Below are 26,569 nucleotides of genomic sequence, written 5' to 3' on the forward strand. Positions count from 1 at the left end.
GGAATGGTAAACATTCTGGGCAAACATTTATTTACAAAGCACACTTTAAAGTTCTATAAAGTATCAGCAAAATTACACAAAGGTGATCGCTTTAGAGAGTGTATATTTTAGTCTAGTAATTACACACAATGGTACCTTCTAGACTGAAGCCAATTCTCTCAGAGGACAACTTCCCTATAACCAGAATTGTGGTTTACAAATGGGAACTTTCATTCTAATTCTCTCTAAATGGAATTTTGCTCTATCAAATTCTGTATAAAGCAGGTTTGACAATATATATTACCATTATCCATTACAGTTTTGATTTTCTTATAACCCAACAAGGCGTCCCAGCTAAAAATGTAGTATATTTACTATGGGCTAAATCTACCAGCCTCCCTCATATTGAGTAGTACCTCCATCAGTAGGTAGCCACACTGCTTCCAGAGTAAGGGACTACTCAATGTGAGCAAGAGCAGTAGAATCTGGTCTGATTTTTTTTTCTTGATGTATAAGGAATGCTCTTAAGAGTCAGGATTACAAAGTTACACTGAGCAAATACTGATATTTTCCCTTAGGATCTCAGTTGCTACAAGGATAATGTAAATTGTAATCTACCCAGGATTATTTTTCAGTTTCACTAATGATTAATGTGCATCCTCTGCTCTGCTTGTGTTGGTTTTGGTTTCCCCCCTCTTCCGCTATAGCAAAAGAAAGTCTTTTTGATTAATGGCTACTACCAATCACTTCATTTAAAAACAGAGGTCAAGGATATTGCCTCTTTATCTGAACATCTTTCACTATATTTGGAAATGCAACAGCATTTTAACATTCAAAGTAAAAATTAAAAGAAAAGAGAGAGCAAGAACAACTTTACCACCTTGATTAGCTCCTCCAATCTGGCTTGTTCTACCTATCTTAAGCAAGAGCTACTGTAACTGTAAGAGGCGAAATATGAGTTCAGGAACCCAATGCAAAACTAGGCTGCATCTGAATGATGCAAAGTGATGATGGGTGCTGTAACTTTAGGTTTATAATTGAATTAAGGATCAGGATTTCTAACCGATTCCTGGTTAAATGATGTCTTTAACCTACGTCAATGTTTAAAGAGGGAAAAATAACTTTTCTGCCTTGTAATAGGACTGGATTGAGTTACGTCCATCTGAACCTTATGACCTACTGCTAAAGGCTTTCCACATTTTGGTGAATCTTCAATCAGTTGGTGGAGACTTCATTGTTACCTTTTCTAACCAACATGGGTTATTACTAATCCTCCAAATGGACAGGGAAAATTTATCTTTTAAAGGCCTTTGAGGTAAAAGGTAACTGCTGTAATCCAATCAGGTCACAATCCATAGGATTGTCTTGACCATTGCACTATTGTTGATTTTGCCAAATGAAGTAGGAGCATATTCTAAACTCTTCAGCAGATATCAGAACTTCAGAGGCCCAAGCAAATAGTAGTTGGCATGGTAAGACTAGATTTTGTGGGGAGATGCAAATTGTCATTTAAATATTACCCTCAAATGGAAATGCCATAGCACAGAACCTTCTGATGGATGGTGATGGCCAAATAAATTCTCCACTAATAACCTATTATTAAAAATGAGGCCGTCAGATCCCACAGTGATAGCATGGTATAAATACCTAGAAAGATTAGGTTTGATGATAGACTATTAGAAAATGTGAGAGGGCATTTCGGTTTGCACTGTGGAGACCGCACCTGGTGTACTGCTTTGGGCCACTCAGTATCGGAAAGACTTTGGTTGAAAAAGAAGAGGAAATGCAGAGAAGAGTAAAACAATAGTGAGCAGCTTGAAGGGATTGATTTAGGAGGATATACATAAAATTTGGTTAAACAGAGAACTAAGTAAGAACTACTACAATGAACTACAAACACTTGCTGGGCAGTATATTTCAGAAGAGAGAGAAATTGCTCCTAGTGTGCCAAAGAACTATAACTATGAGTAACTGGAAGAGCATATGCAAAGTTGAGTATCAAGAGGAACTAGATGAGGGCTTTTAGGTCGTCAAATCACTTCCTAAGGGAAGTGGTTGCAGCTCTGTAGCCTAACGATGCTATAAACTTAGTTCAGCTAATGATTTGACATCTTGCACCTAACTGTCTAGCAGCCAGGAGCTGGATTTGTCCAGGTTTGGTTTCACAACAATCATCTGTCAAATAAAACAACAACAAACTTGCTTAATAAGAATTTGGCAGAAGGTAATAAATGAATAGGCTCTATTCAGGCATTGGCGGGTGCCACTGAGATAAAGTTTGAATGCTTTCCCTCAAGATTGTGGACGGCTGAGAAAAATGATGACTGCTTAGAAATACCAGCCCATAGATGTGCTACTGTTCCAGCTAAGGAAGGTAAAAACTGATATACCATGAGAAACTCAATGACGACTTGGAATAAAATATCACACTCAAGGCATGTCAAGGTGCCAGGTTCATAAGGGTCAAGACAGAGACCTTAACTCCACACCCCAGAAAAAAATTCTGTTTTGCTGTTGTCGTGGATTAAGTTGGTTCTGATGGATGGATAATGAAATCCATCTCATTCATCACATGTCATATCCAAGGAATGGCCAAACAGATAATATCCCATATGACACTGGATAGAACATGCAAGTCCTGAAAGCTTTTAAAATTGGCAGATAACATGTTGAATTTAGTTATTGGTATGTACGAGAATTCTTGGTATGGTCTATTAGCTCAGCGCTGGATGCAGTCAACATACCTTTCCCAGATTATCCTAAAGATCTAATAGGGCCTTTAATGAGGGCAGGGCAAACCATTTGAATTTGTTGCCTCATTTTCCCAGTCTGTAAAATTGGGGTATTACTACTTACCCAGCTCACAGGGTATTTTGATGATGAATAAATTCATGTTCAACAGTACACAATTCTAGGCATTATCATTTTTAGGGTATTTTAGGAGGATTGGTCCTACGTCTGTGTCTTAAATCAATAAATATTGGCCTCACATATAGGGAGCTGGTTTGTAATTCAAGGCTAATGGTGTGATGTGGAGGATAGACATATGTTTTCCTTTCTCCTGAGAAATTCATGAATAAAAGCAGCCAGATTACATCTGGTGACTGGAAGAAATGACTTAAGAAGTTTGACACACAAGAGACTCTGAACTTCCCTAATGCAAAGGCTGATTTGCTGCTTTTTTCTTCCTAAAGTTATTCTTACATAGTTTGTGTGATGGAATTAAGTTTCCCTGGTGAGTTTTATTGAGTGTTTTATATGCTGTTTTAAGTATTTTCCTTCAGTATTTGTGATTAGTTGGAAAAACTGTGTGAAGTTTCTCCTTGAGGGTATGTCTTTGTGTGTGTGTGTGTATTATCCATCTGCAATGAAAGTTGTCAAGAACCGTAATTAAAGGGAAAGAGATTGAAGAGTCTAGTCTGAAGTTATTATTTCTTTAATATCACATAGAAGACCACTTAGCAGTATTTTGGAAGTGGGATTAATCTCACCACTACACAGATCAGAGTGAAATAATTGGTAGAACTGGAGTTTCACTGTATATTATCAATCAATTCTGATTTTATCCAAAAATCTCCTTCCATTACTATGTTGAATCTTTAGGTGCTCCAGGCCAGGTCTGCCATTTCCCCATGCATGCCATTTAGCTAAATGCTACACCTAAATATGGTCAGATTTAAAGTAATGGGATGGACACTCAACCCTAATTTCTGAGCTGGGGACATAATCTGGCTGCAACTGGGGAAATCTCAACTGCTGTAATGCTGGTGGACACAGATCCTAAACCTTCCACTTGCTCTCAGAGAAGGGAGCCTGATGGGGCAGGCTGGAGCCTTATTTCTCTACAGAAGTTCTCAACTGCATGGTCCTTAGGGATTATAGCCAACTGTTGTAAATCAGAGCAGCACCCAGGTTCCTCTACTTTATTGAAGGGCCGGGGTAGTTTGAGAATCAGGAAGCTGTAAGTGGCTCTTTGACATTCCCTTCTCCTCCATGCTGATCATATCATGGCACAAGAAAGAATCTAGCCTAGCATTCTAGTTATTTCATGAACAGAAGTTTTTTGATTGTCAGATTTCCTATATTTATATAATGAGAATAGTATATATTGAAATATATAGATTAGTATTGCCTTCAAATCCATAACATACTTGTTTCAGGCATCAGCTTCCAATAGATAACTTTTATTTTTTTTCCATTGAATTAAATTGCTCAGGAGTTCTTATTTTTGATATCAGGCTCTTTTTTTCTTTGAAAAACACTCTTAATTGTAAATTTCAGTAAATGTACCGTCCAATAATTCATAAAGTTACTAGTTATTACAGAATATGCACCGTACAGAGAGGGAAAAAAAAAACACTTTAAAATCCCTGTGATTCCAATCATACATGTAGGATCCTTCTAGGGCTGTCAATTAATCACAGTTAACTCAAGCGATTAACCCAAAACAAATGAACTAGAATAAAAAAAAAGCTGTGATTAATTGTAGTTTTAATCATACTGTTAAATAATAATAGAATACCAATTTAAATGTACTATCAATATTTTGGATGTTTCTCTACACTTTCAAATATATTGATTTCAATTAAAACACAGAATACAAGTTGTACACTGCTCACTTTATATGCTTATTTCTATTATAAATACACTGTAAAAAAGATAAACAAAAGAAATAATATTTTCAATTCACCTCATACAATACTGTAGTGCAATCTCTTTATCATGAAATTTATCCATTGTTATTTTTACATATAATTGCACTCAAAAACAAAACAATGTCCACTCAGCATAGGTGCTGGAACTAGGGGTGCTCCTGTACCCCCTGGCTTGAAGTGGTTTCCATTATATACAGGGTATACAGTTTGGTTCAATGGCTCTCAGCACCCCCACTATACAAACTGTTCCAGCACCCCTGCGACTCAGTGCTACCCTTTGTTCAGCCAATCGCTAAGACAAACAAGTTTGTTTACATTTACGGGAGATAATGCTGCCCACTTATTATTTAAAATGTTACCTGAAAGTAAGAACAGGCATTCGCCTGGCACTGTAGTAACCAGCGTTGCAAGGTATTTACATGCCAGATCTGCTAAACATTCATATGCTCCTCATGCTTCAACTTGTACAGTGCAAATATTTGTAACAAAAAAGAACAAAGTGAGCACTGTACACTTTGTATTCTGTGTTGCAGATTAAATCAATATAATTGAAAATGTAAAAGAATACAAAGATAAGTATAATTAATTTAAATTGATATTTATTATTGTTTAACAGTGCATTTAAAACAGTGATTAATTGCAACTATTTCTTTTAAATCTCACGATTAATTGAGATTTTTTAAACTGTCTGGCAGCCATAGTTCCTTGTACTATATTCACCGTGATTTAAATTAGATGCAATTACTAACAAACAGAAAGTAGGAATCTTATTATCAATAGCTATGAATTGTGATTAGGAAAAGATTACTATTGTATTTTAAAAAGCAGATGGGAGGACATTCTGTATAAAACATACTGCCGAAAGAGATTTCTTCCAAATCTGAGAGATCAACTGGCCAAGCAGCCCAGCACACAGAGGTCTAAATAAATTTTGGTTTATCAGTCTGTTTTCAAGGGTTTATTTCATGTATTATTCTTCTGTTTAAATTCTAATTCAGTAGTAAAACATACTCAGTTAGTGGCTGGAAACAGGAATATTTAGTTTAGATTCATGATGCTCTCAAATGAAAAGTAGGTGACAGTCTTGGCGGTCTACCAAATCGCTCATTGAGCAAGCTGTCTTTCTTTCACATAATGCTAAACTGTTACCCAGTTAAAGAAAGGATTAAATTGCTGTAGGAAACACAACAGTGGACATCAAGCTCCTGACACAAACATGAAATAAAACTAAATGCAAGCTCACGGCCAAACTGTATAGTAGACTTTGTGCTGTGAATAGATCGGTTTCAAACCGTGAAAGGAGAGACCAGAACTACTGGTTGTTTTCTCCATAGCAATAAGGGAACATACAGGTCAGTTTTGACGTAATGATATATTTTGATACATCTGCTGGAACACCGAGAAAAGAAGTACCCCAAACTTTTGTGAAACTTGGATTTTGAGCTGGATTTAAACTTCATAGATTACACCCCTTTTCAACAACAACAACAACAAAAACAACAACAACGTGCTAATGCCTGTTGTGAGGCCATGTATCTGTAATTGACATTTACTTCAATGGGAGAAATGTGGAACTGCACCTCATAAAAGTTAGTCCATCTTAAGGGTGATTCCTGTTTATCAGGCAATAGCTGCACTTTGCACTGAATAAACTCTCTGGCTGAAGACTGAGGAAATGAACTCTGAAGTTGAGGTGCTTATTATCCCAGGATATTGTAACTACTGATTAATAAGAAATGCCTACTACTACTAATAATAATAATAACAACAATTAATAATGAGGCTGTCAAACTTATTATTTATTATTATTATTATTATACAGGATTTTTATTTGTAAATATTCAAAAGTTTGTATGCTAAAGTACAAAACCACATGGGCTGCAATAAGAAACAAAGCAGGAGATTAAATTCTGGCCACATTGAAGTCAATGGGAATTTTGCCTCCCTCACTGCAGAATCTCAGAGCCCAGCCCAAACCCAAATGTCTACACTGCAATTAAATGGCCCATATCCTGAGCCCTATGAGCCAGAGTCAGATGTCATGGGCCAGCCGTGAGTGTTTAATTGCTGTGTAGACATACCTAGTGAGGCCAGGATTTGACTCAAGATCTTTAGCAGGTATTTAAAAATCATTTTGGGCATTTCAGCCTCTATTCCCCTATTTCCTTATTATTTTATGTCTCTCCCTTTATATCTTCCTTGCCTCCCTATGCTTCCCTCACTCCAGGTTAATAAGGCTCTTAATCACAGAAGAGCTCTCAAATACGGTTTTCTTAGACTGTGTTTCAAAACTCAACTGGGAGACAGGGAGTTGGAGTCTCACAATCTAAACATAAACCTACTGATTCAGATCACCAGCTGGTATAAATCAGCACTCAGCACAGGCCATTGAAACACATGGAGTTACACTGATTTACACCAGTGGAAGACCTGATGTATGAGATTTACCTGGGGAAAAGAGTCTTGTTGATCGGTAGGCAGAGAACATCTTGGGATGGAAAGATCAAGGGAGAGATGGAAGGGAAGTTAAGGGAGAAAGGATTGAGAGAAAGGGGGGGAATGATTTAAAGGGCTCTTTCCTCTTATTGAAATAATTTCCCTTTCAGGAGTTTGACAGCCTCATTTTCTTTGCTTTTTGATATACTTTTCAGCCTATCTGTAGGTAAGTCAATGATACCAACGAAATCTTCATATATGAGGTTATGTCATATTGATGGAGAGAGAGAGAGAGAGAGAGAGAGAGAGACTGGGCGTGTTCTTAGGTTTGAATGTAAAATACACTGCACTACAAGTAACTTATTGAGAATATAAAGAAATAGAAATTTCACCGAAAAGGCATACACCATATTATGCAATAACTTCAACATATCACATAAAATGGAACACATTTTCCCTTGCCAGAACAGAATTAAGGTAATCGGAACAGAGTATTTATGTCTCTCAGGTTCTATTCATTTTATATTTATTCACTGTATTTGGAAACATGGATTAACATTCCTAATAAAGTAGAAAGTCAAGCAGAGTTTGTATTCCCCAGAACCAGTGGTTCTGAAATCACAGCTAAACTTCTGGATGAGGGAAATGGTGAATTATACGGTGACTCCTTGTAAATACAGATGTATGTTATAGTTCCATCTCCTCCAAAATTTGTAAATGTCAAGTGCCAGGGTGATTGTTACATCACAAAAATTAATTGAACATAATGCTACACATCAGTTTCCTGCAATAGTGAATGGTTTGGGGACCACGAACTCTGGATTTCCACTGCACTTTCAAGATCATTGTACTGTATGCAAGTTGCCAAATAACTGTTGTTCTTTTTTATGCAAATAAAGTAGTATTTATTTGCAGCTGGCTATCCAAGAGAGAATGAAGAACAAGATGGAAGCAGAAGTGGCAAGTGGATAAGTAGGCTACAGATGCAGATGTGGATTTGGACATCTGATCTCTGGATAGTCCCGAGGTCGGCAAAAGAACATACAGTACCCAGCACTTAAAGATGTAAAGCATGTTTTATGCTACCAGAAAAGCAGTGGATTCATTTTGATTCACCAAGCTCTAAGATATCAGTCTCAAAAAGGAATGTACAAAAGATCAACTTTCTGCACCATCTCCATTAAGTCTATGACGGAGTAACAACTGAAGAAACAGATACGGCAAGCTTAGGTTTCTGCCAATGCCATTAACACTGTCTTTGGAGTCAACTCAAAAGCTAGTAATTTGAATGGCTGAAGTTAGCATTGCTTTGTACTGCAAGTGAATGCAAAAAAAGACAATGGTGATGAAGCCTGGGAAGCAGCAGATGTTAACAATGCCAGCTTGGGAATGAAGAAGTCAAGCATTCAGTCACTTAAATTTCACAGTGTATGATGATGTTTCAATACAACTGTATGTCAGAGGTTCACAATGGCCTGTTCAACATCCACGTACAATAAATAAAGAGAACTGGAAAAGAAATAAACACAAGCACAAAAGCCAAGCTGAGAGAAGATCTAATTTGGGCAATTGTTATAGATGGATGGGTGTGAAAGCTAAATGGGTATGGAAAGCCGGACTTGTATGGCAGCAGGTAAGATAAGGTCTGAAGCATTTGGTATGTAGTACACTTGTCAGTGATATAAGGAAAGATCACTCATTCAACACCAGGAACATGAAAAGGGATTTTCATTGCTGTGGGAAGATCAAGGTGTTAAAATTACACTACTTTGTACATCTGCCAAGAGTTGGAGACCATCTGCAGGAGAGGCACAGGTGGAGTACAGTGCAGCAGCTTCCTTCTAGGACTGCATGCATGCTTTCGAAATAATAGTTCCAAGTAGCCCAGCCAAGTTTTAAAGCTGCATACTGTGCTTTGCAAAAAAATCATTGTTTTATATCTATATTGAACAAAAGGGCATATGTTTTGTTCTCAGTTAGCTTTCAGAAAGCCCACTGATTTCCCTTGGGGGCGTATGGATAAAATAGAGGGCAAAGCATGTCCCAGAAGTCCTCAAATTTGATTGGCTTTAAACAATGAGAGGTTTTTGTTTGTTTTTTTTCTCCCCAAAATGGCATTTTCAAACAAACTTATCCAAAGTTTTCCCAAATCCCTGTCATCTTGAAAGCACAGTGGGGCTCAGGGAATATAGTATACACTGGTATATGCAAGAGGGAATACAGCATACACACAGTCTATATGCAGCTTGGGCAGTGACCAAACTGTGGTTCGGCCAAACCTACTGTGAGCAGCATAAAGAAAAAAAATCATGAAGAGCAGGAAATGCTAGTACTTTTTGCCACTGGTCTCACAGAGACAGATGGCTCAAGGTGAGGTGAAGGGGAGAAAACATCTTTTAAAATGCAGCAAAAACAGTTTATGTTCTGACTGCCTCTACACATTTCTAATCTGGGCAACAAATGTCTGGTGATTGTGGATAAAACATTTGCATATTCATTAAAAATTACTGGAACAAGCAAATGGAAGGAATTAGAATATGTATTTTTTTAGGTTTGGCAACTGTATTTGGAAACAGCACATAAAAAGTAAAATATTTTGCTGGCCTTCCAGAGTTTTTGATAAACCTAGTATGCATTGGAACCTGAGTGAATGAAATCCTGTTAGATATTACCATCTTAACAATATGCACTCCATACAGAGCAGTGCTGGCTCCTGCTCAGAGGAGGGAAATTACCAATACTAACAAAGGAAACTAGATTTACAATAAGCAAATATACAAAAGCTCCAAATAATTATAACATTCACGGCTTGGCAATGAGTTTCTAGACTATGAAATTACCTTTCTTTTGGGGGAATGAAGATTTGACAAGGTTACTATAAACAAAGGGTAATTGGAAAATCAAATTGCTCGACACAAGTTATTGTAAGGTCTGGAATAATGGAGATAACATTTTAAGAAGCTTGCTTATGACTCACTATTATTTTTGTCTTTTACATTCTTGTCACTAAAAACACTCCGTGGCAAATTGAACCATGGGATATGTAAACTGCTAAATACAAATACCAGCTTACCCCTGATACAATAAGTTCTCCTCCGAGATTCTGCACTTCTGCCTTCACCTTGCTGCAGATATTGAGCTGGTGGCAATAGAGGGCAATGCGCTGCAGATATGCCAATAGATCCTGCTTGCAGGCTGAATCAGGGCACTGCAAGGGGGGAAAAATAAGCAACACTGATTAGATCTAGCTCAGTTTATCTGTTCATTATACAAAGGCAATCCAAGGAAACAGTAGCACTGTTGACGCCATGTTAGATTCATCCATTTCACTTAACCCTTTAGTGAGGAATTTGATGAGAGCTGAAAGCTATTCTGTACCTCTTCTATAGCTTGAGACTCATAAATTAAAATGTGAAGATAGCCTGGGTGCTTTACAAAAATAATCTCTTTTTGTCACTTACCTGATGAACTTAAAGAAAACAAACTAATCTCTGTCGATGTTTTTCTTAGGGCATCATTCAGTTTGTAATAAACATAGGAGTCTACTGATGAATAATATACGAGTCCATCTATACTGGAAGGAATTATTTATAGTAATATACATAACATTACAGAAGATACTTTCAGGCTTGCAGCCCTTAATAAGAAGGAAATGAAATAATTTGGTCTCCTTGCCTGTCTAAGCAATACTTCTCACTACTACTGGTAGGCCATCTAAAGTACTGTACCATTTTGACATATTCCTCATGACAAAAGTGTGCAGAGAAAAATTACACTAGGTCAAACTAAGTAGAATTTGTGAAGGTTTCATAATCAATATAACCAGACAAGGCCCAAGCACAACTCTTTTATAGTTCATTGAAATACACTTTTACAAGGAACTGCAGCAACCCCAACAATAATCAACAGCACAATAAACAGCACCCGTAGTTACTATTCCTAGACTTGCCTCCTGAGCACAGGCCTGTATAATTCACACAAATGAACCAGAGTGAAAAGGTCCCCTTCCGAAGAGCACGTCTCCAATAAACACTTGTCAGAGCTACACAACAAAGTCCGCCTTACAATATTGTTTGACTATGGAGATCAAAGATTCAGAGACTTTTGAACTAGCTTCTTTAGGTCATTAAAATGCTACATTCAATTTTCCATTTTGGAGAGTAAAACCACCACATGACACCTTAAATAAACATAATCAGATTAAACACTTACAGCCCAGTGGCCCCACAACTTCTGTCTAAATGGTTATAATAGCAATGACAAATAAGGCACAAGGGAAAAATGTTTACGGTGCACTTGGATGTAAAACAACAGCACTGGTTACATACACACACTGTGGCCCCTAACTCTGAAAGCAATCACTTAGTTTGCTCCTCTGTCTTTAAGTCTAACAAATAAAAAGAGCTGAAAGAACGAGGAGTGCTTGTGGCACCATAGAGACTAACAAATTTATTTGAGCATAAGCTTTCGTGGGCTAAAACCCACTTCACTGGATGCATGCAGTGGAAAATACAGTAGAAAGATATATATATATATATATACACACACAGAGAACATGAAACAATGGGCTCCATAAAGACTGGGAGTGGATGGGTCATTACACAAAGTTAAACTATTTCCCCATGCTTATTCCTCCCTCCACACACACACACACACTCTCACACAGAGTTACTCTCACCTTCTTGTCAACTGTTGGAAATGGGCCATCCTGATTATCACTACAAAAGGTTTTTTTCTCCTGCTGATAATTGATCACTCTCGTTATAGTGTGTATGGCAACACCCGTTTTTTCATGTTCTTTGTGTCTATATCTTCCTACTGTATTTTCCCCTGCATGCATCCAATGAAGTGGGTTTTAGCCCACGAAAGCTTATGCTCAAATAAATGTGTTAGTCTCTAAGGTACCAAAAGCACTCTTTTTTTTTTTTTTTTTGCTGATACAGACTAACACGGCTACCACTCTGAAAAAAGAGCTGGGAGTTCTTTGGAGACATTAGGCCAATAGGCCATTTAATCTGTTCTGTACTTATGATAATATCATAACGTCTTCCTCTCGCATAGTTGCAATATCTTTCAAAAGTGAATTCCTAAGAGACCTTTTTTTCCTACTTGTGACAATTTAATACAGTAATATTTATCCTGCTCTTGAGGCCTATGAGCTGAAATAAATGAACTTTAAAACAATATCTCTCGAGAGCTGACAAGGCTTTACATGCAAGTACCTTGAATCAAATTAAGATGTAAGATCTCTCTCATTGGAACAGTAATTAAAAATGCCACAGTCAATAAAAAGTTTATACTCCATGTATGTCTCAAAAGTTCTGTAAAATATCACCATGGCCAAGGGATTAAAAGAGACATCTAACTCTCATATTGATTAAAGACATGGCTCAAGCCAATATTCTCTATACAAGCTGCGTGTGTTATGTACCTGACATTTATTTCTTTAAACTTTCCCACCTCAAAAACACCAGAATGAAAACTTCAAGATCATTAATGAGCATTTTACAGCTCTCTTGACAGTGGGAATTACATTAACACAGGGACAGATTTCTCGCTCCTAGGATGTATCCAACAGGAGTGGGCTCCAGAGGGGGAAATGGGCCTCCTGGGTGGAACAGTTCACATCGCCAAATCTTTGGGGATTATAGGAAAAAGCTGCAGCTCTGTGTACAGCTCTGGCCCAGAGTATCTTGCAGGATGAACCTAATGCCATTCCCATGCTCACATTAAAATCCCTGTGACCAGCAGACTTTCTCCCATTTTAAGGGGAAGACAAGGATGGTTAGAGGTCACAGCTGTAGGTTTGGAGGGGGATGATAAGGGAGGGTATCTGAGAGGATATCCTCCTCACCTACAACCCCCTCCTATGGGCTTTCCATGTGAGTGGATGATCCAGGTCCTTCTTCCCTTGGGGGCATTTCTCTGTCTTTCTGTCTGTCTGTAATGAAATAATTTTTGAATGCCACATCTCATCCATTCCAATTTTTCAGGGAATTGTCTAGGTATCAGTGGACAGAAACTCATTGGTTTTGGTGAAATTTGGAAAACTGGAAGGGCTAATGGACAACTCACAAAGGCCTCTGCATCTGGTTAGCAGGCACAGCAGTGTCGACCACCTCTGTAATGGTCAATAAAGGAAAGAACTGGTTCTGGCATCCAATATAACAATACTTCCTATCTCAGCTTTGCCCATCTGCCCAATACAGTTTAAAAACTTGACATCCTGAATGACTTATCTCTCAGACAGACAGAAAAGTAAAGAGAATAGTGTGGACAAGGGGGCACATACAGAGCCCCTAAAATGGAGGTCCCAGTATGACATGAATGGGGGCAATAAGCAATGGGGGCACACAAAGTGCCATGGCATGGCTGGAAAATAAGGGACAATGGTATGGGGTTGGAGATAGGGGACACACAGAAACCCTGAAATATGGGGGGATGGGGAAGCACATGGAGCCACTGCCATGGTGGGTAAGGGGGGCTATAGTGAGGAAGGACTGAATGAGGGGGAACATTGATTCCCTGGCATTGAGAGAGAACTGGGGACAATGGTATGAGGGATAGAGATCTGGAGGGAACACTGAGCTCCTGGAATGTGGCAAAAAAGGGAACAGGGACACACAGAATCACTGGCAGGAGGAAGGGGTGGGGTGGGGTTGTATGGAAGCCCTGAATTGGAGGGGGATGGGAGGGTGGTGCACAGGGAGCTTTGGGTGGGGGAGGGGACAGAGAAATGCAAGGAGCCCTGGCATTTGCAATGAGCTTGGGCTACAGAAGCACCAAAGTGTGTGACCTTTTTATTGCTTTTCGCCATCAACATTCTACTGCAATCATCATTTGTAGCCAAGATTCCTTTGTTCCAGATGAAGACTGTTGTAACTTCTGGGCTTTTCTGGGGTTCTTAGACTAGTTTACAGATTTCCCATAGCATGAAAGGTACAGAAGGGTGTGCGTAATCCCCTTTTAAGTAAGGGCAACAATGAGGAGGCTGGAGTAGCTCGGGTCACCTTGGTGTTTTTATCTACGTTAGCTGATGCTATTATTACTTAGTTGGTTTGATTTCTGAACCAGTGAATTAAAGGGCTTCAGTATCAGCTTCATTCAACTGACAATGATCTTTCCAAACTGACTGGTGCTGTACAAACAGCCTGTTTTCAGCCACTAGATCACAGCACGAGTAGAGACATTCTCTAGAGGGTCCTTAAACCACACAGCTAATTTGTACTGTCCATTCAAAATGCTATTGATTGACTGATTCATATTATATATTTATTTGTTTGGGACATTACCTGATCAGCTACAGCTCGTGCCAATTTGTCCATTCTAGAGCCTGCTTCTGCAATCTTCTTGGCAGCATTAATGACATCAGATGTATTCTTCAATGGCCCTTTACCTCTGGAAAGAACAATATGGTTATACTACAATCTAATTAAATCATGACACAGCTGCAGTGTCCTAACTCAGTATATGATTATTTATTTTATGAATGCCTTCCTAATTTACTGCAACTTCACCTTGGACTTAACTACTAATTATACGTTAGCTTGATTAAGAAACGGGTCTGCTATATTTCCTTTCACATACAAAATGCCTCGCTAGCAGGTTAATTTGATGGTGCCTTCAAGCCCATGAACTATGTTTAATAGTGTGCGCATTTTTAAGTGCTCATTAGGAAAATGTCCTTGCAGGAATACAAAACTTTTTAAAAATTCTGTTATTCCCAGACCAGAGCTTAACACCAAGTCTGACAAGTCTAGTGCAGAAATGTCACATTAGAAATCTCTTCTCTTAGATTTCTGTCATAAAGCTGCTAAACTACCTGAGGCATAATTCAGTTGCGCTTAAATCCTGCTTGATGTTTTTAAAAAAAACTTTACTACTAATCTGTCTCTCTTGATATTTGTGAGATGATGTAAAAGACACAAGTTCTTACAAATAATGACACCACCTAATTCTTTTATAGTGATTTTCACCTGCACATCCCAAAGTGCTTTAAAAAGGAGGTCCGTATTCCCATTTTACACATGGGGAAACTGAGGTGCAGGAGGGGAAGTGACTTGCCCTAGGTCACCCAGCAGACCAGAGGCAGAACCAGGAATTGTACGCTAGTCTTAAGTCCCAGTCACCTTAACAGTGACTGCCTATGCTTTGCTGTCAATTATATCAAGAGATCAGCACATCTGGCAGTAACACACTCCAGATATTTGGGAGTTATTCCATTTTAACACCACTGAAGCCACTGTAGGCAAAGGAGATGCAAAGGGGTTTTGTTTGTTTGTTTGTTTGTTTTTTAGTGGAAGATGTTAAAGGAGACTTTATTGAATCTGGTGTAAACAGATGCACTACAGTCCACTTTGACTTTTTTTTAATTTACTCCAAACATGATAGTGATTTTAGTCTCATTTTCACATTATTTCTCATCTTTCGATGTTAGAAACATCCAATTACCAAACTTTCAGTTTGACGATTAAGGTATTAAAACTTATGCAGCATGTGGTAGAGAAACCTTTGTATTCTGGTCCCCTGAGAAGTTATTAGATCATCACCTCTCCCTTCCAGAACTGATAGTGAGGCATGAGGAACTTTTCATTCTGCTTCAGAAAAGAGAGGTGAGAGATCCAGACCAAAAAGAGATTTTTTTTTATGTCCCTGTCATGAAGGGTTTAGAGGGATTTTACACTCCTTTCCCATGAAAGATGGGCAGGGGGCTAGACATATTGTAGGGGGAAGAGAAACTCAGCTCTCTAGAGAAAGATCCCTACATGATTCTTCTGCCTAAGGAAATGATTTTTTCCCTTTCGAGTGCAGAAAGGAAGAATAAGGCCACAGTGGGTTTGGGATTTTTGTTTGCTTGGTTGGTTGTTTTTTGCCTTGCAGAAGTGTGGCAAAACATATCCAAAGCATGAGCTTTTGTCATTCGCTCCCCAAGACAGCAGGGATTGTAGCACTGCATAGATAACTCTAACTTTAGGAGGGTGCGTTTAATCTCTTGTAAAATGGTCCCCCTAGTCTGATTAACAATGTGACTGGATATAAACAAAAATGATTTTGTTTAAATGATAACATTAATTAATAGCCTTTTGATGCACTGTAATTAGAAAAAATATTAAAGCAAGGAAAAAAGTCATTGTTATTGTCAAGTCCTGATGAAAGTTACTTCTGGATGAAATCAAGGGCTGCTTTTTTAAAGAAATTCAGTCATGAGAATGAATTCAGTGGATTTTTTGCCATTATTTTTGATTGACATTCATTGCGATGAAATGTTGAAAGTTCAGCAAGCCTTATGCATTTTGACTCGTGTTAGACAAAAGGCCATTTGAGGGCCTAACAGGTCACACATTATCCTTGCTGCACCACTTCTGCTGAAATTAAAGATGCGCAAATAACTAACAAAACCATACATCTTAAATGGTGAACTGTCCAAAATAGCCAGGTGAAAGGAACTATTTGGGCATGTCAGTAACCTGTGCGCTTTAAGCTGGCTTTATGTCCCCCCCAACCAACAAGTCACTAAGGAGTCTCAAATATAAATGTGTGTGTTTGATGTTCTGGCCCGCTGGTAGGAAGTAAAGCACCTCTGTAACTGATTTCACTGGGGCTACTCATGTGATTAAAGTTACGCAAGTGGTTAGGTGCTTTGCTGAATCGGGATGGAATTGCTCTTGTGCTTAAGTGCTTTGGTGAATTGGTGTCTTAATACTGAACAGTGTTTAAACAATATTGAAGATCTCCTTTGTGTTAAAAGGCAAATACACAGGGCAGTGATTATAGAACCAGCAATATTAGAATTGCTACAGACACATTACTTAAACATAGTAAATACACTCAATGTTCCTTAAACACCATCATAAAGAAATGATGCAGGGTTTCAGAGGAAGCTCTCAGTCCAAATGCTTTTGTGCTTACCTAGTAAAGTCTGTCATTTCCATCATAATCATGCACATCTGCTTTGCCAACACAATGATGTCATTACCACTGTCGTCCCACTTGGCCACCTCAGCATCCAATTTGCTCTTTTCTTGGTGGAATATCTCTACTTGCTCCGCAATCTTAGCCTTCTCCTCCTGGGGCAGTTGAGCCATGATAGCCTGGATAAAACAGAGTAGTTGCCCATGAAAAAAGGAAGCTAGAAATCATTTTAGTTTCTAAGGGTCTAAACTGGCAAGGTGCTGAGTGCACACAACTTCCAGTGTCTTCAGAGGGAGCTGAGGATGCTAAATCCATCACAGCTGAACTCAGCACTTTTTAGGATAGGATTTTAATTCTGAAAGCTGTAAAGTGAAATGTTTCAGAGTAGCAGCCATGTTAGTCTGTATTCGCAAAAAGAAAAGGAGTACTTGTGGCACCTTAGAGACTAACCAATTTATTTGAGCATAAGCTTTCGTGAGCAAGTGAGCTGTAGCTCACGAAAGCTTATGCTGAAATAAATTGGTTAGTCTATCTAAGGTGCCACTAGTACTCCTTTTCTTAAAGTGAAATGGTGCAGACAGTTTCTTCAGAAAGGATAATTTCACACCGAACAAAGAGACTCCCGGGGACTCCATACAGAATAGCAGAAATCAATCAAAGCTTATAGTGCCAGACGCTTACCTGGTGCAAATCAACATAGCTCTACTCACTTCAGTAGGGTTACACTGATTTACACTAGCACAGGATGTGGCCCCGGCTACAGTGAAATCTGCCATAAATGAGTCCAGTTGTTTTAAGTGGACCAGATTGTTTAGAATAAGTTATAGCATAACCACATGACAAGCAAAATTGAACTGGAAACCTCACAGGTGTGCTTCAGAATGGTCTCTTAAAACAGTGGTTGCCTGTTAAAGATGGTCTTTAGAACTGATTTCACTCTCAGAGCATTCACACTATTAAACATTTTTAAATTAAAATCTATGCATTTAATAACAGGGTCCAAATTTTTTTATCACTACATCAGCTATTTCAAGAGTAACTGCAACATATTCCTGTAAAACAAGGGATTTTTAAAGTCCTTATTAAATCTTTGCAAGTTTAAAGACTGTACATCTATGACATTGCAGACTGAAGAGGGTGGGCCGAAGCCACTACAATTAAACTAAAAGACAGGATTTTTTTATTATATCTAAAACTTTAGACACATGTAAAATGAAGGAAATACACACTAACAGGCAGCCCCGTAGTTTGACTGAGCGTCAAACACCTCCACCTCTCCATATCTCACTGTCAGTCAGAAACACCCTGGCTTTCTACTCAACTTGAGGTTGAAATAAGCCATGGCATGCAAGGGAGTATGTTTAAAATGAACGGAATGAACGTACCTTTCAATAACATTTAGTGGTTTAATTAGTTCTTGGATGATATGCAAAATGGCACTAAATAGGTTGATTCTAATTTGCCTTGACTATCAACAAAGGAAAAGGAAAATTACCAAAAAAATGGCAAAATTATGGAAGTTACTTTTGAAGATGAAATGGACACTTCCAACAATGATTCTCAAGATGAGATACTATTTGGCTTCAGGGTTCTGAAGACTGCATTATGCATTTAATGGGGTGTGACACATTTAAGTGTCATTAAATTTTTTCTTGTTTATGTCACTTTCAATCAGATGAAGTCTTTCTCTACATATTCTTACAATGCTCTTGGCTTTTAAAAATTCACAATTGACCTTTTCCAAAACTGGAATTAAAAAAGGTTATCTATAAACAGTAGATCAGAAAATGAGAAATTTGCAAGTTAATCAAATTAAAATTCAACACATGAGTTTTAATTAGGCCTTATCAAAGTAACTCAGTGGTTTCAAATGTTAACACATTAGTCTTTCCACAGAGAAATGCAGTGTAAGTTAAACTCTCTCTCTTTCTCCCCCTCCAGCCCCCTCTAAACACTCTAGAACTGATGAATTCATTGTAACTAATGGGATGTGAAAATAAAGATCTGTATTATCAGGAAGCTAAGAAGACCAAACTGTATTACTTGTGTTTGGTTCCTGTCTTCGTGGACAGTCTAACCTGACCTTCTCAGTGCTGGTTCAGTATGTCTTAATGACTCTGTTTCGGTTGCTGATGCCTTTCTAAGGAGCCATACCCAGCAGCAAATGCAGATTGTATATTCAAGTTTTATCTCCCTTCAAAGACAGACACCAATCCTTTCCACTGAAATGCTAATAGCTTTTATGGAGTAGGCATATTATACAAATCTATTATAGCCTCTAACTAAAATCCTAACTTTTCTCCAACAAACAGTCCTATATGGCATCCCCCAGGAGGCTGAGTACAGGGGTGCTGGAAAAGGAGAGTCCAAGGGGCCATTGCCCCATCACTTTTGTCCTGCCTCAAGGGTGAGTGATGGGGGGGGAGTGGGCAGACAGGAGGGAGCGGCGAGCGGGGCCTTGGGGGAAGAAGCAGAGCAGGGGCAGGACCTCTGGAAGAGGAAGAGCGACAGGGCCACCATGGTGGTGCCAGTGGCCCCCCTACATCTCGGGAGCCTCCGGAGCTCCTGGCTGACTAGCTGCAGCTCAAGGGGTCACTCAACACAGTGGCTTTTGCGGCTTATGCTCATCACACTGATCATAATCATCTCATTTTCACCTTGTCTTCCTTCTGATGCTGTTGTATCCACCCATTGGATCTTGTCTTATACTTAGACTGTAAGCCCTTTGGGGCAGTCACTGTCCGTTATATTTTTGTCCAGCATCTACCACAACTGACAACCACAATAATAACTATAATAGGATTTGAGATTACTCAATTGCTAGCTGGATTAGGCCCTTAATAAGGATGCTATGATTGTCTCTATTTCTCTTCATCTAAATCTATTTTTTTAATTCTAATTTTAATTACTGAAAGAGCAGCATGATCCCATTGCCCCAGGTTTAGCTATGAAAGAAATAAGGACAGAATCTGAATCCACTAAAGAGCACCAGGAAACTTTTCACACTTGAGTTTATTTCAGCACTCAGTTTTTCTGCATGCATTAAACATTATGTAACACTCTTTTAACCATAAAAACCTCTCACATATAACTGCCATGGTCCCTGGGCAGGCTGCCTCTTCTGAGACCCTTTGCCAGTCCCCTAAGTGCTCCCCTTTCTAGTGACAGGCCTGTTCCTCTACCTCTCTTTGGAGGGGACCCTGTGATCTGACCACTCTCTGACAGGGTCTCTAGGGTCCAATCTTCCTGGTTACCAACCACAATACATAGCAGGCCTAACAGGTTTGGCACCTGCCAATGTTTTTCTCCAGCACCCGGTGGGCAGCAAGAGCATACAGTGTCACAGAAACAACTTTTTTTTTTTTTTAAAGTAAGATTTATTTGCCAAAAGGTTCACAGCACTCAGACATGGATATAAAACAGAGAGCTCTGCGTGCCCACTATTTTACCTACATTTGGCGTTCCCCTCAAGGTAGACATGACATAACCTCAGTGCCTCTGTTCTCCTGGGGACCAGGTTACAGCCTGCTTGCTGCAGACCCTGCTCCTCCTTCAGTCTGTGTCAGCCTGCAGCAGCTGAGAGCTTCCCCCTTCCTTTCAACATCTTTTGCTCTCCAGATTCTCAGCCTTGGCAATCAGCTAAGCAGGGTTGGGACCAAGAAGTTGCTGTCGCTAACCTGGCTATGGTGTTTTGGTGTTTGTTGGGATGCTCCCCGTCTGGGCTATTGTGTTTCCAGTTTGGGTCCCCTAATAGCTCTCTTTTGATCCATCTGACAAGTAAGTAACCCACCATAAGCAAACATATAGAGGGATGCACAATAGTAATAAAAATAAAACAGAGATTTTCCAGTTCTCCACAATGTCTCTTTACTGCTTCTGTACCAGGTTAAAAAAGGGGAGGATTTTAAACTCTCTTTCCAGTCAAATACATGTTCATGTGGTGTGTTAACAACATAGTAGTCACTGGATTTCTTATCTGAACTGAGGAGCCTACTTAGCAAAAGGTAAACATTAATCAGAGGGTGGAATAATCCTGAGGGTCACCCAACTTCATTTCTCCAGCATCTCTGACCCCTGAAGCACTTGTCCACTCCATTTGCAATCGCCGTGCCTACGCTAAGGTCACAAATCACAATGTCTCCAGTTTATCATGATATAATTACGCTGGTAAAATTACATTGAGTCAGTAACAAATGTCTTCAATTACAATTAGGTTACAGAGACTACTCAGCACCTTAAACAGCTTTCCTAGACAAGTCAGCACACTGAGAAACATAACAAATGTAAGATATCTTCAGATACTGCACATTGTGCCCTTACGTTGGTTTGTTTGTTTTAAATTTCGTGAATACTCTCTGCTACAGTACATTCCAAATGTGCAAGGCCTTTTACTATAGTTCTAGCTTGAGCAAATAACGGATACAAGACATCACATAATCCTGACAAAAATCATACAAGAAACTTGGCCCAAATGTACTGCAAGTGAAAAGACCTAAATAAATATCTATGCCTGAAAACCAAAATTCCCAGCCTTCTTGCTGAAGTGACCCCCAAAATTTTAAATCTCCCAATTTGCTTTCAGAGGCATACCTTTTCATTTGGAGCTGAATACAGAGTTGACGGGGTACACGGATTTTATACTCACCCTTGCACTCTGCCCAGCAATAAGCTGGTCATCCTCAGTCTGAACACTCGTTCGGCTGCGGACATCATAATCTTCTTGTTCAAAGTCTGAATCATCCTCTAACTCTTCAGGGGTCTAGAAAAAGAGAGAGAAATAGAGAGAGGAGAAGGCAGTGATGACGAGCTTATAAAAGATACAGACAAACTCCAGTGTACAGTAAGTTCTTATTTCATCGACTACCTGCCCAGGAAACACTGTTTCTTTTTTTCTTTTAAATTAACTTGTCTGCCCAGGCAGTCAGGTCCTGAAATTGAATTGTCCTCAGAATTAAGTTGTTCCAACTCTGGTTTCTTTCACATTCATCATCGCCTTGCTGTGATTTCTCTTAACTCAGTTAACATGATGAATGCAGTCTCATGAACGCATATCTTTTGGATGTATTCGCCGCCGAAATGCAATATTTCAAAATAATGCTAATTGGTCTATAAAGGGAGACTAATACTATTAGAGTGCCAGAACACCCTGCCTAATCTTCAAGAGAGAAAGTAAGTACCTGGGAAAAGGTAACCAACAGACTGGTAGAAAAAGAGAAGTCCTCAAAGCAAATGTAGATGATCTGGTCAATTATTTTTAAAGCAGGTATAAAGTTTTGAAACATGCCATCTTGGTGGTGATGGAAACTAAACACTCTGCATAGTCCTAGGCCTTTGTAACTTCTTCCCCAGGTCCATTGAGTGAAAGATTGTTAGCTTTCAGGGCATGCTGCAAGATACACCTTTTCTCCCTTGCCCAAGAGAATTGGGTGTTGGACAGGGCTGAGCAGTGGTGGTGTGAGCTCTGTTGGGGGTCACGTGGAGAAACCAATTAGTTTTTGTTCTATTTATGTTGTCACTAGGTCCTTTGATCTAGTGACTGATGGAGCTATTTATTTATTAGTGTAGTTTTCCAATTTGTTTTGCATTGGATGGGTGCTCTTGTATTGTAGTTTGGGGGGAAACACAATGACTAAATAAAAATATAGCAATACATTATTAATATTAATAATTAAACAATACAAATATTTAACAATATATTGAATAGTTAATAATATTGCTAGGAGCTACTCTATCCAAATAAATAATCATAATAACAATATAAACAGAGAGATCACAGGTGTCGCCCATTCCCAACTTCTGGCAAACAGCCTAGGGACACCATCCCTGCCTATCCTGGCTAATAGTCATTGGTGGACCTGTCCTCCATGAACTGATCTAGTTCTTTTTTGAACCCTGTTATAGTCTTGGACTTCACAACATCCTCTGGCAAGGAATTCCACAGCTTTATTGCGATTGTGCTTCCTGTATGGTTATGTGCACATGACAAGAAGAGGCCATCTTCATTTGACTTTTAGAGTGTGAATTAAATATGAGATTTGACGTTGAGCTCTGAAGGAAGAAATACAGTATGACAGTATAGATATGAAACTTTGGCAGAATCACTGAAGGGATGCATGTACAATTAGTGTATGTAACAGGTTACACAGAAGATAAAGTGGAGGTGAAAATATAAATTGTCTTTTCTTTTCTACTACTGGGGAAATTGTTGAATGCTATCCATCATTATAAAATCCCACTGTCTGGTTCTGTTAATATTGTATGTGCTACAGTCATCTCTCAACTGCCTAACAGCTAGACTGTGACATTAAAATCTGCCCTCAATAAGGGACAATGTGTAGCAGATCCAGTCTAGGAGCAAACCAGAAAAGGACTTGTACCTCAAAGTCCAGCTCTTCATCAGCTCACTCCTTGCTCTAAGTGCTTTTCATGAATCAATTTATTTCACACCCACCATGCACTCAGCTAGCTATTGTGGCTGTCAAATAGAGGGTGGAGCCAGAGCTCCTCCTCATTCCTGCTCCTCTCAGCTCCCTCTACTCCCAGTTGCTCACAGGTGACAATACTGGTCAAATAGTCTCTCCTCTACTGCCCACAGCCAAAGTTGCAATCTGGGCAAGGTAGTAAGGGGGTCTTGTAACTACCCTATGCAGCCAGGAAAGGGCTGTGCTAATCCAGCCCTGAGAGAACAGCCTGGGAGAACAAACAAAACAATGTGGACAAATGACATCAATTTAGGGCACAGGAGGAAGTCTGTGAAAGAGGTAAGGCATACTCAGAAAGCTCTGCATTTAAGTGGTTTACACCTAAGAAAGCATTCTGAAACAAAACACAGCCGTTGCTTTAAAATCTGATATTTGTTGTCTTACAAACCACAGTACTCAAAAGAGGGAAAAACATCCAATTTGGTTTAGGTGGTGAGCTTAGAAAAAACAACCCCTCGCCCCGCCAAAAAAACCAACAAACCGTTATCATGCAAAAGAAGGGACACTTTAATAGAGGTATTTTTGTGTAACAATATTCTACAGTAGTTATATGGAACCTAAATACCTCCTCCATGCACAGCTCAGATCTAGCCCCAAGCTAGCTTTACACATCCATCCCATTTTCTGTTAAGGTTTTCAACTCTGGAGGATGAAATGTCCTCATTTTCTGCTGAAGCTGATTCTTTTCTGCATTAAGATCAACAATAGCAATCAGCTGGTTTTAGGCCCACATTCAAAATGATTGGCATGCTTTGGCATGTGCCCAACTTCACACCCACCACGTCAGGTATGCACAAAAGGGTGAATGCACTTTTGAAAATTGGGGCCTAAAACTGACTAATCAGCTGACTCTTTAGTTTGTTATTTACTATTGCAACATTGCTTTCCCGCAGCCTGATCTCTTAGGTATACCGCCGGATGCTAACTAGCTCTTCAATTTGCTTGGAGACAAGGCACAGGGATACAAACCACACTTTTATAAAACACATATTTTGACTTTTAAAGTACATGCCTTAGGCAGGGTCTTACAAAAAGTGTCATGGGGTCTTTAATGTCTGTGCACAGCAGACAGGATCTTGTTTTTAAAAACTAATCTTCGAGGCTCACAACAGTGTCTGGAACTCAATTAGTTTACTTTGGAAGAATGAAGGACTGATTAAATCCTGTCAGGACTTGAACCTGTTGCTATTGTAACACTGACAGACCCTGGTTGTCAGTGGGCGGGATCGAACCTGGGACCTCTGGAGCTTAGTGCATGAGCCTGTACTGCATGAGCTAAAAACCACATGGCCCTTAGCTAAGGCTGTAGAGCAGACTCATTAATCTCTCTAAGTGGTCTTGGTGCCAATAGATGGGATAGAACACCACACCCAGGAGGTGTGTGGGTTACATACTTCCTTGAGCTGAGGAAGCGCGTCCCAAGCTTCAGAGACTTCCCAGTTGAAATCCAGGACGAGCCCCCACTTGTAATGCCAACAGAGCCTAGTTGTCGGTGGGCAGGATCAAACCTGGGAGCTTAGTACGTGAGCCTCTACTGCATAAGCTAAGAGCCACATGGCCCTTAGCTAAGGCTGTAGAGCAGACTCATTAATCTCTCTCTAAGTGGTCTCAGTGCCACTAGATGGGACAGAGCATCACACCCAGGAGGTGTGTGGGTTACACTATAGGCACCAGTAAGACACCCATTTTAAATCCAAATTTTATCAATCACTGGGGACAGGAAGAGCAAGATCAGGCTACATTAGTGAACTGCAATGAAGCAAAATAATCTTCAGCAATGTAAGTCTGTTCTATCTTCCATGTGGCCCCACCATAAACCAGAAGGAATAATTGTGCATCCATAAGATTTTAAAAAATGTCTATATGAGGAGATTTGAAAGGGGTGTTTGGTCTTTATCCATTTAAATATATTTTATAAAGATAAAACAACCAACTCAGCCATAGTTTTATATGTTTTTGACAACTGTAAGAAGTGCATTTTTTATAATAAACCCAGCATTGCTATAACTGCTATATAAGCCAGTGTAACCCTCTTAACAAGAAAAAAAAAAAGACAAAAAAGAAATTACCCTATTCTCCCATCACCAACCAGACACCCTCAGAATTCTTCCTATTCTCCAAATACTAGGGGGAATACAAGTGCCTTGGCGCATTCCTTGGAGTGTCATATCTGGAGTATTCTTGGACCAAGAGGAGACTAGTTCCATAACTGAGAGGCCCTAATAGAGAATGTCCTCCTAGCAGCACCTTTGCTGACTGTAGCATTACCTTACTGGCAATGAAAGAGAGGCAGCCTCGCAACAGATCTTTGGATATTTAGAGTCTTCTAGGTCAAAACCAACACGTTAAATTCAACCTGGAAACCAACAGGTATCCCATACACATCACAGAACACTGGTGTAATATGCTTACAAGACACACAACTTAACAAGCAGGTGATTAAATTCTGCACCAGCTCCATTTCCAAATTGATTTAGGATGTAGTCTCACACAGAGCATATTGTAGTAATCTAATCTTGAGGTAACAATGGCACAGATGACAGTCGCGAAAGACTCCCATCTGAGAGCAAAAGACTCAACCTCCTGGCCATTCAAACATGTAAAAGATGCCGTTGTGCTAGTTGCTAACTGTACAATGGGTTTCATTTCCATTCCCATAACTAGGGAAAACTCATAAGTAACTATGAAACAAAACGATGTGTAACAGGATCCCTAGACAGTGATAGATGACTGAATTACGTTATTTTCTATCTTCATTTTAGCTTCCATAATTGTATTACTACATTTATGCTACCATCAGTATTTTTTCAAGCTTGGAAGAAGGATTTTTTTTTATACCAACTATATTAATATTCCCCAGTAGTATAATGGTTCTCCTTTCTTTTCCATAAGGAAAATAAAGAAAAAAAAGATTTCTTTCTCTTTCTTTAGTTTATTAAAAGCAGTAATACAAAGAAAAACTAGTTTAAAAGAACTGGATGTATTTCTTCCAAGGAATGAGACAACTATCTCAGGAACTTCCATTCTTCTCTGACATGCACATGAACAATTATTGGGGAATGATATTTTTTTCTGTCAGATGCTCTGACAAGATTACAAGTCATT

At 39.2% G+C, this 26,569-nt stretch overlaps 1 protein-coding gene across 10 annotated transcripts in view; it reads right to left on the reverse strand.

Moving 5' to 3' along the window:
- Positions 1–26,569, reverse strand: part of CTNNA2 (catenin alpha 2) — a 784,792-nt gene that overhangs the window by 27,581 nt on the left and 730,642 nt on the right. For all 10 annotated transcript variants that reach the window (XM_073342914.1, XM_073342915.1, XM_073342917.1 and 7 more), the window contains 4 exons: positions 21,628–21,741; positions 16,980–17,161; positions 14,363–14,468; positions 10,144–10,278 (listed from right to left, as the gene is read on the reverse strand). In XM_073342914.1, the coding sequence (XP_073199015.1) occupies positions 10,144–10,278; positions 14,363–14,468; positions 16,980–17,161; positions 21,628–21,741 (537 nt within the window). The remainder of the gene's footprint in view (positions 1–10,143; positions 10,279–14,362; positions 14,469–16,979; positions 17,162–21,627; positions 21,742–26,569) is intronic.

The sequence above is a fragment of the Lepidochelys kempii genome, chromosome 4 (assembly GCF_965140265.1).
Source record: "Lepidochelys kempii isolate rLepKem1 chromosome 4, rLepKem1.hap2, whole genome shotgun sequence".
NCBI classification, from domain to species: domain Eukaryota; kingdom Metazoa; phylum Chordata; order Testudines; family Cheloniidae; genus Lepidochelys; species Lepidochelys kempii.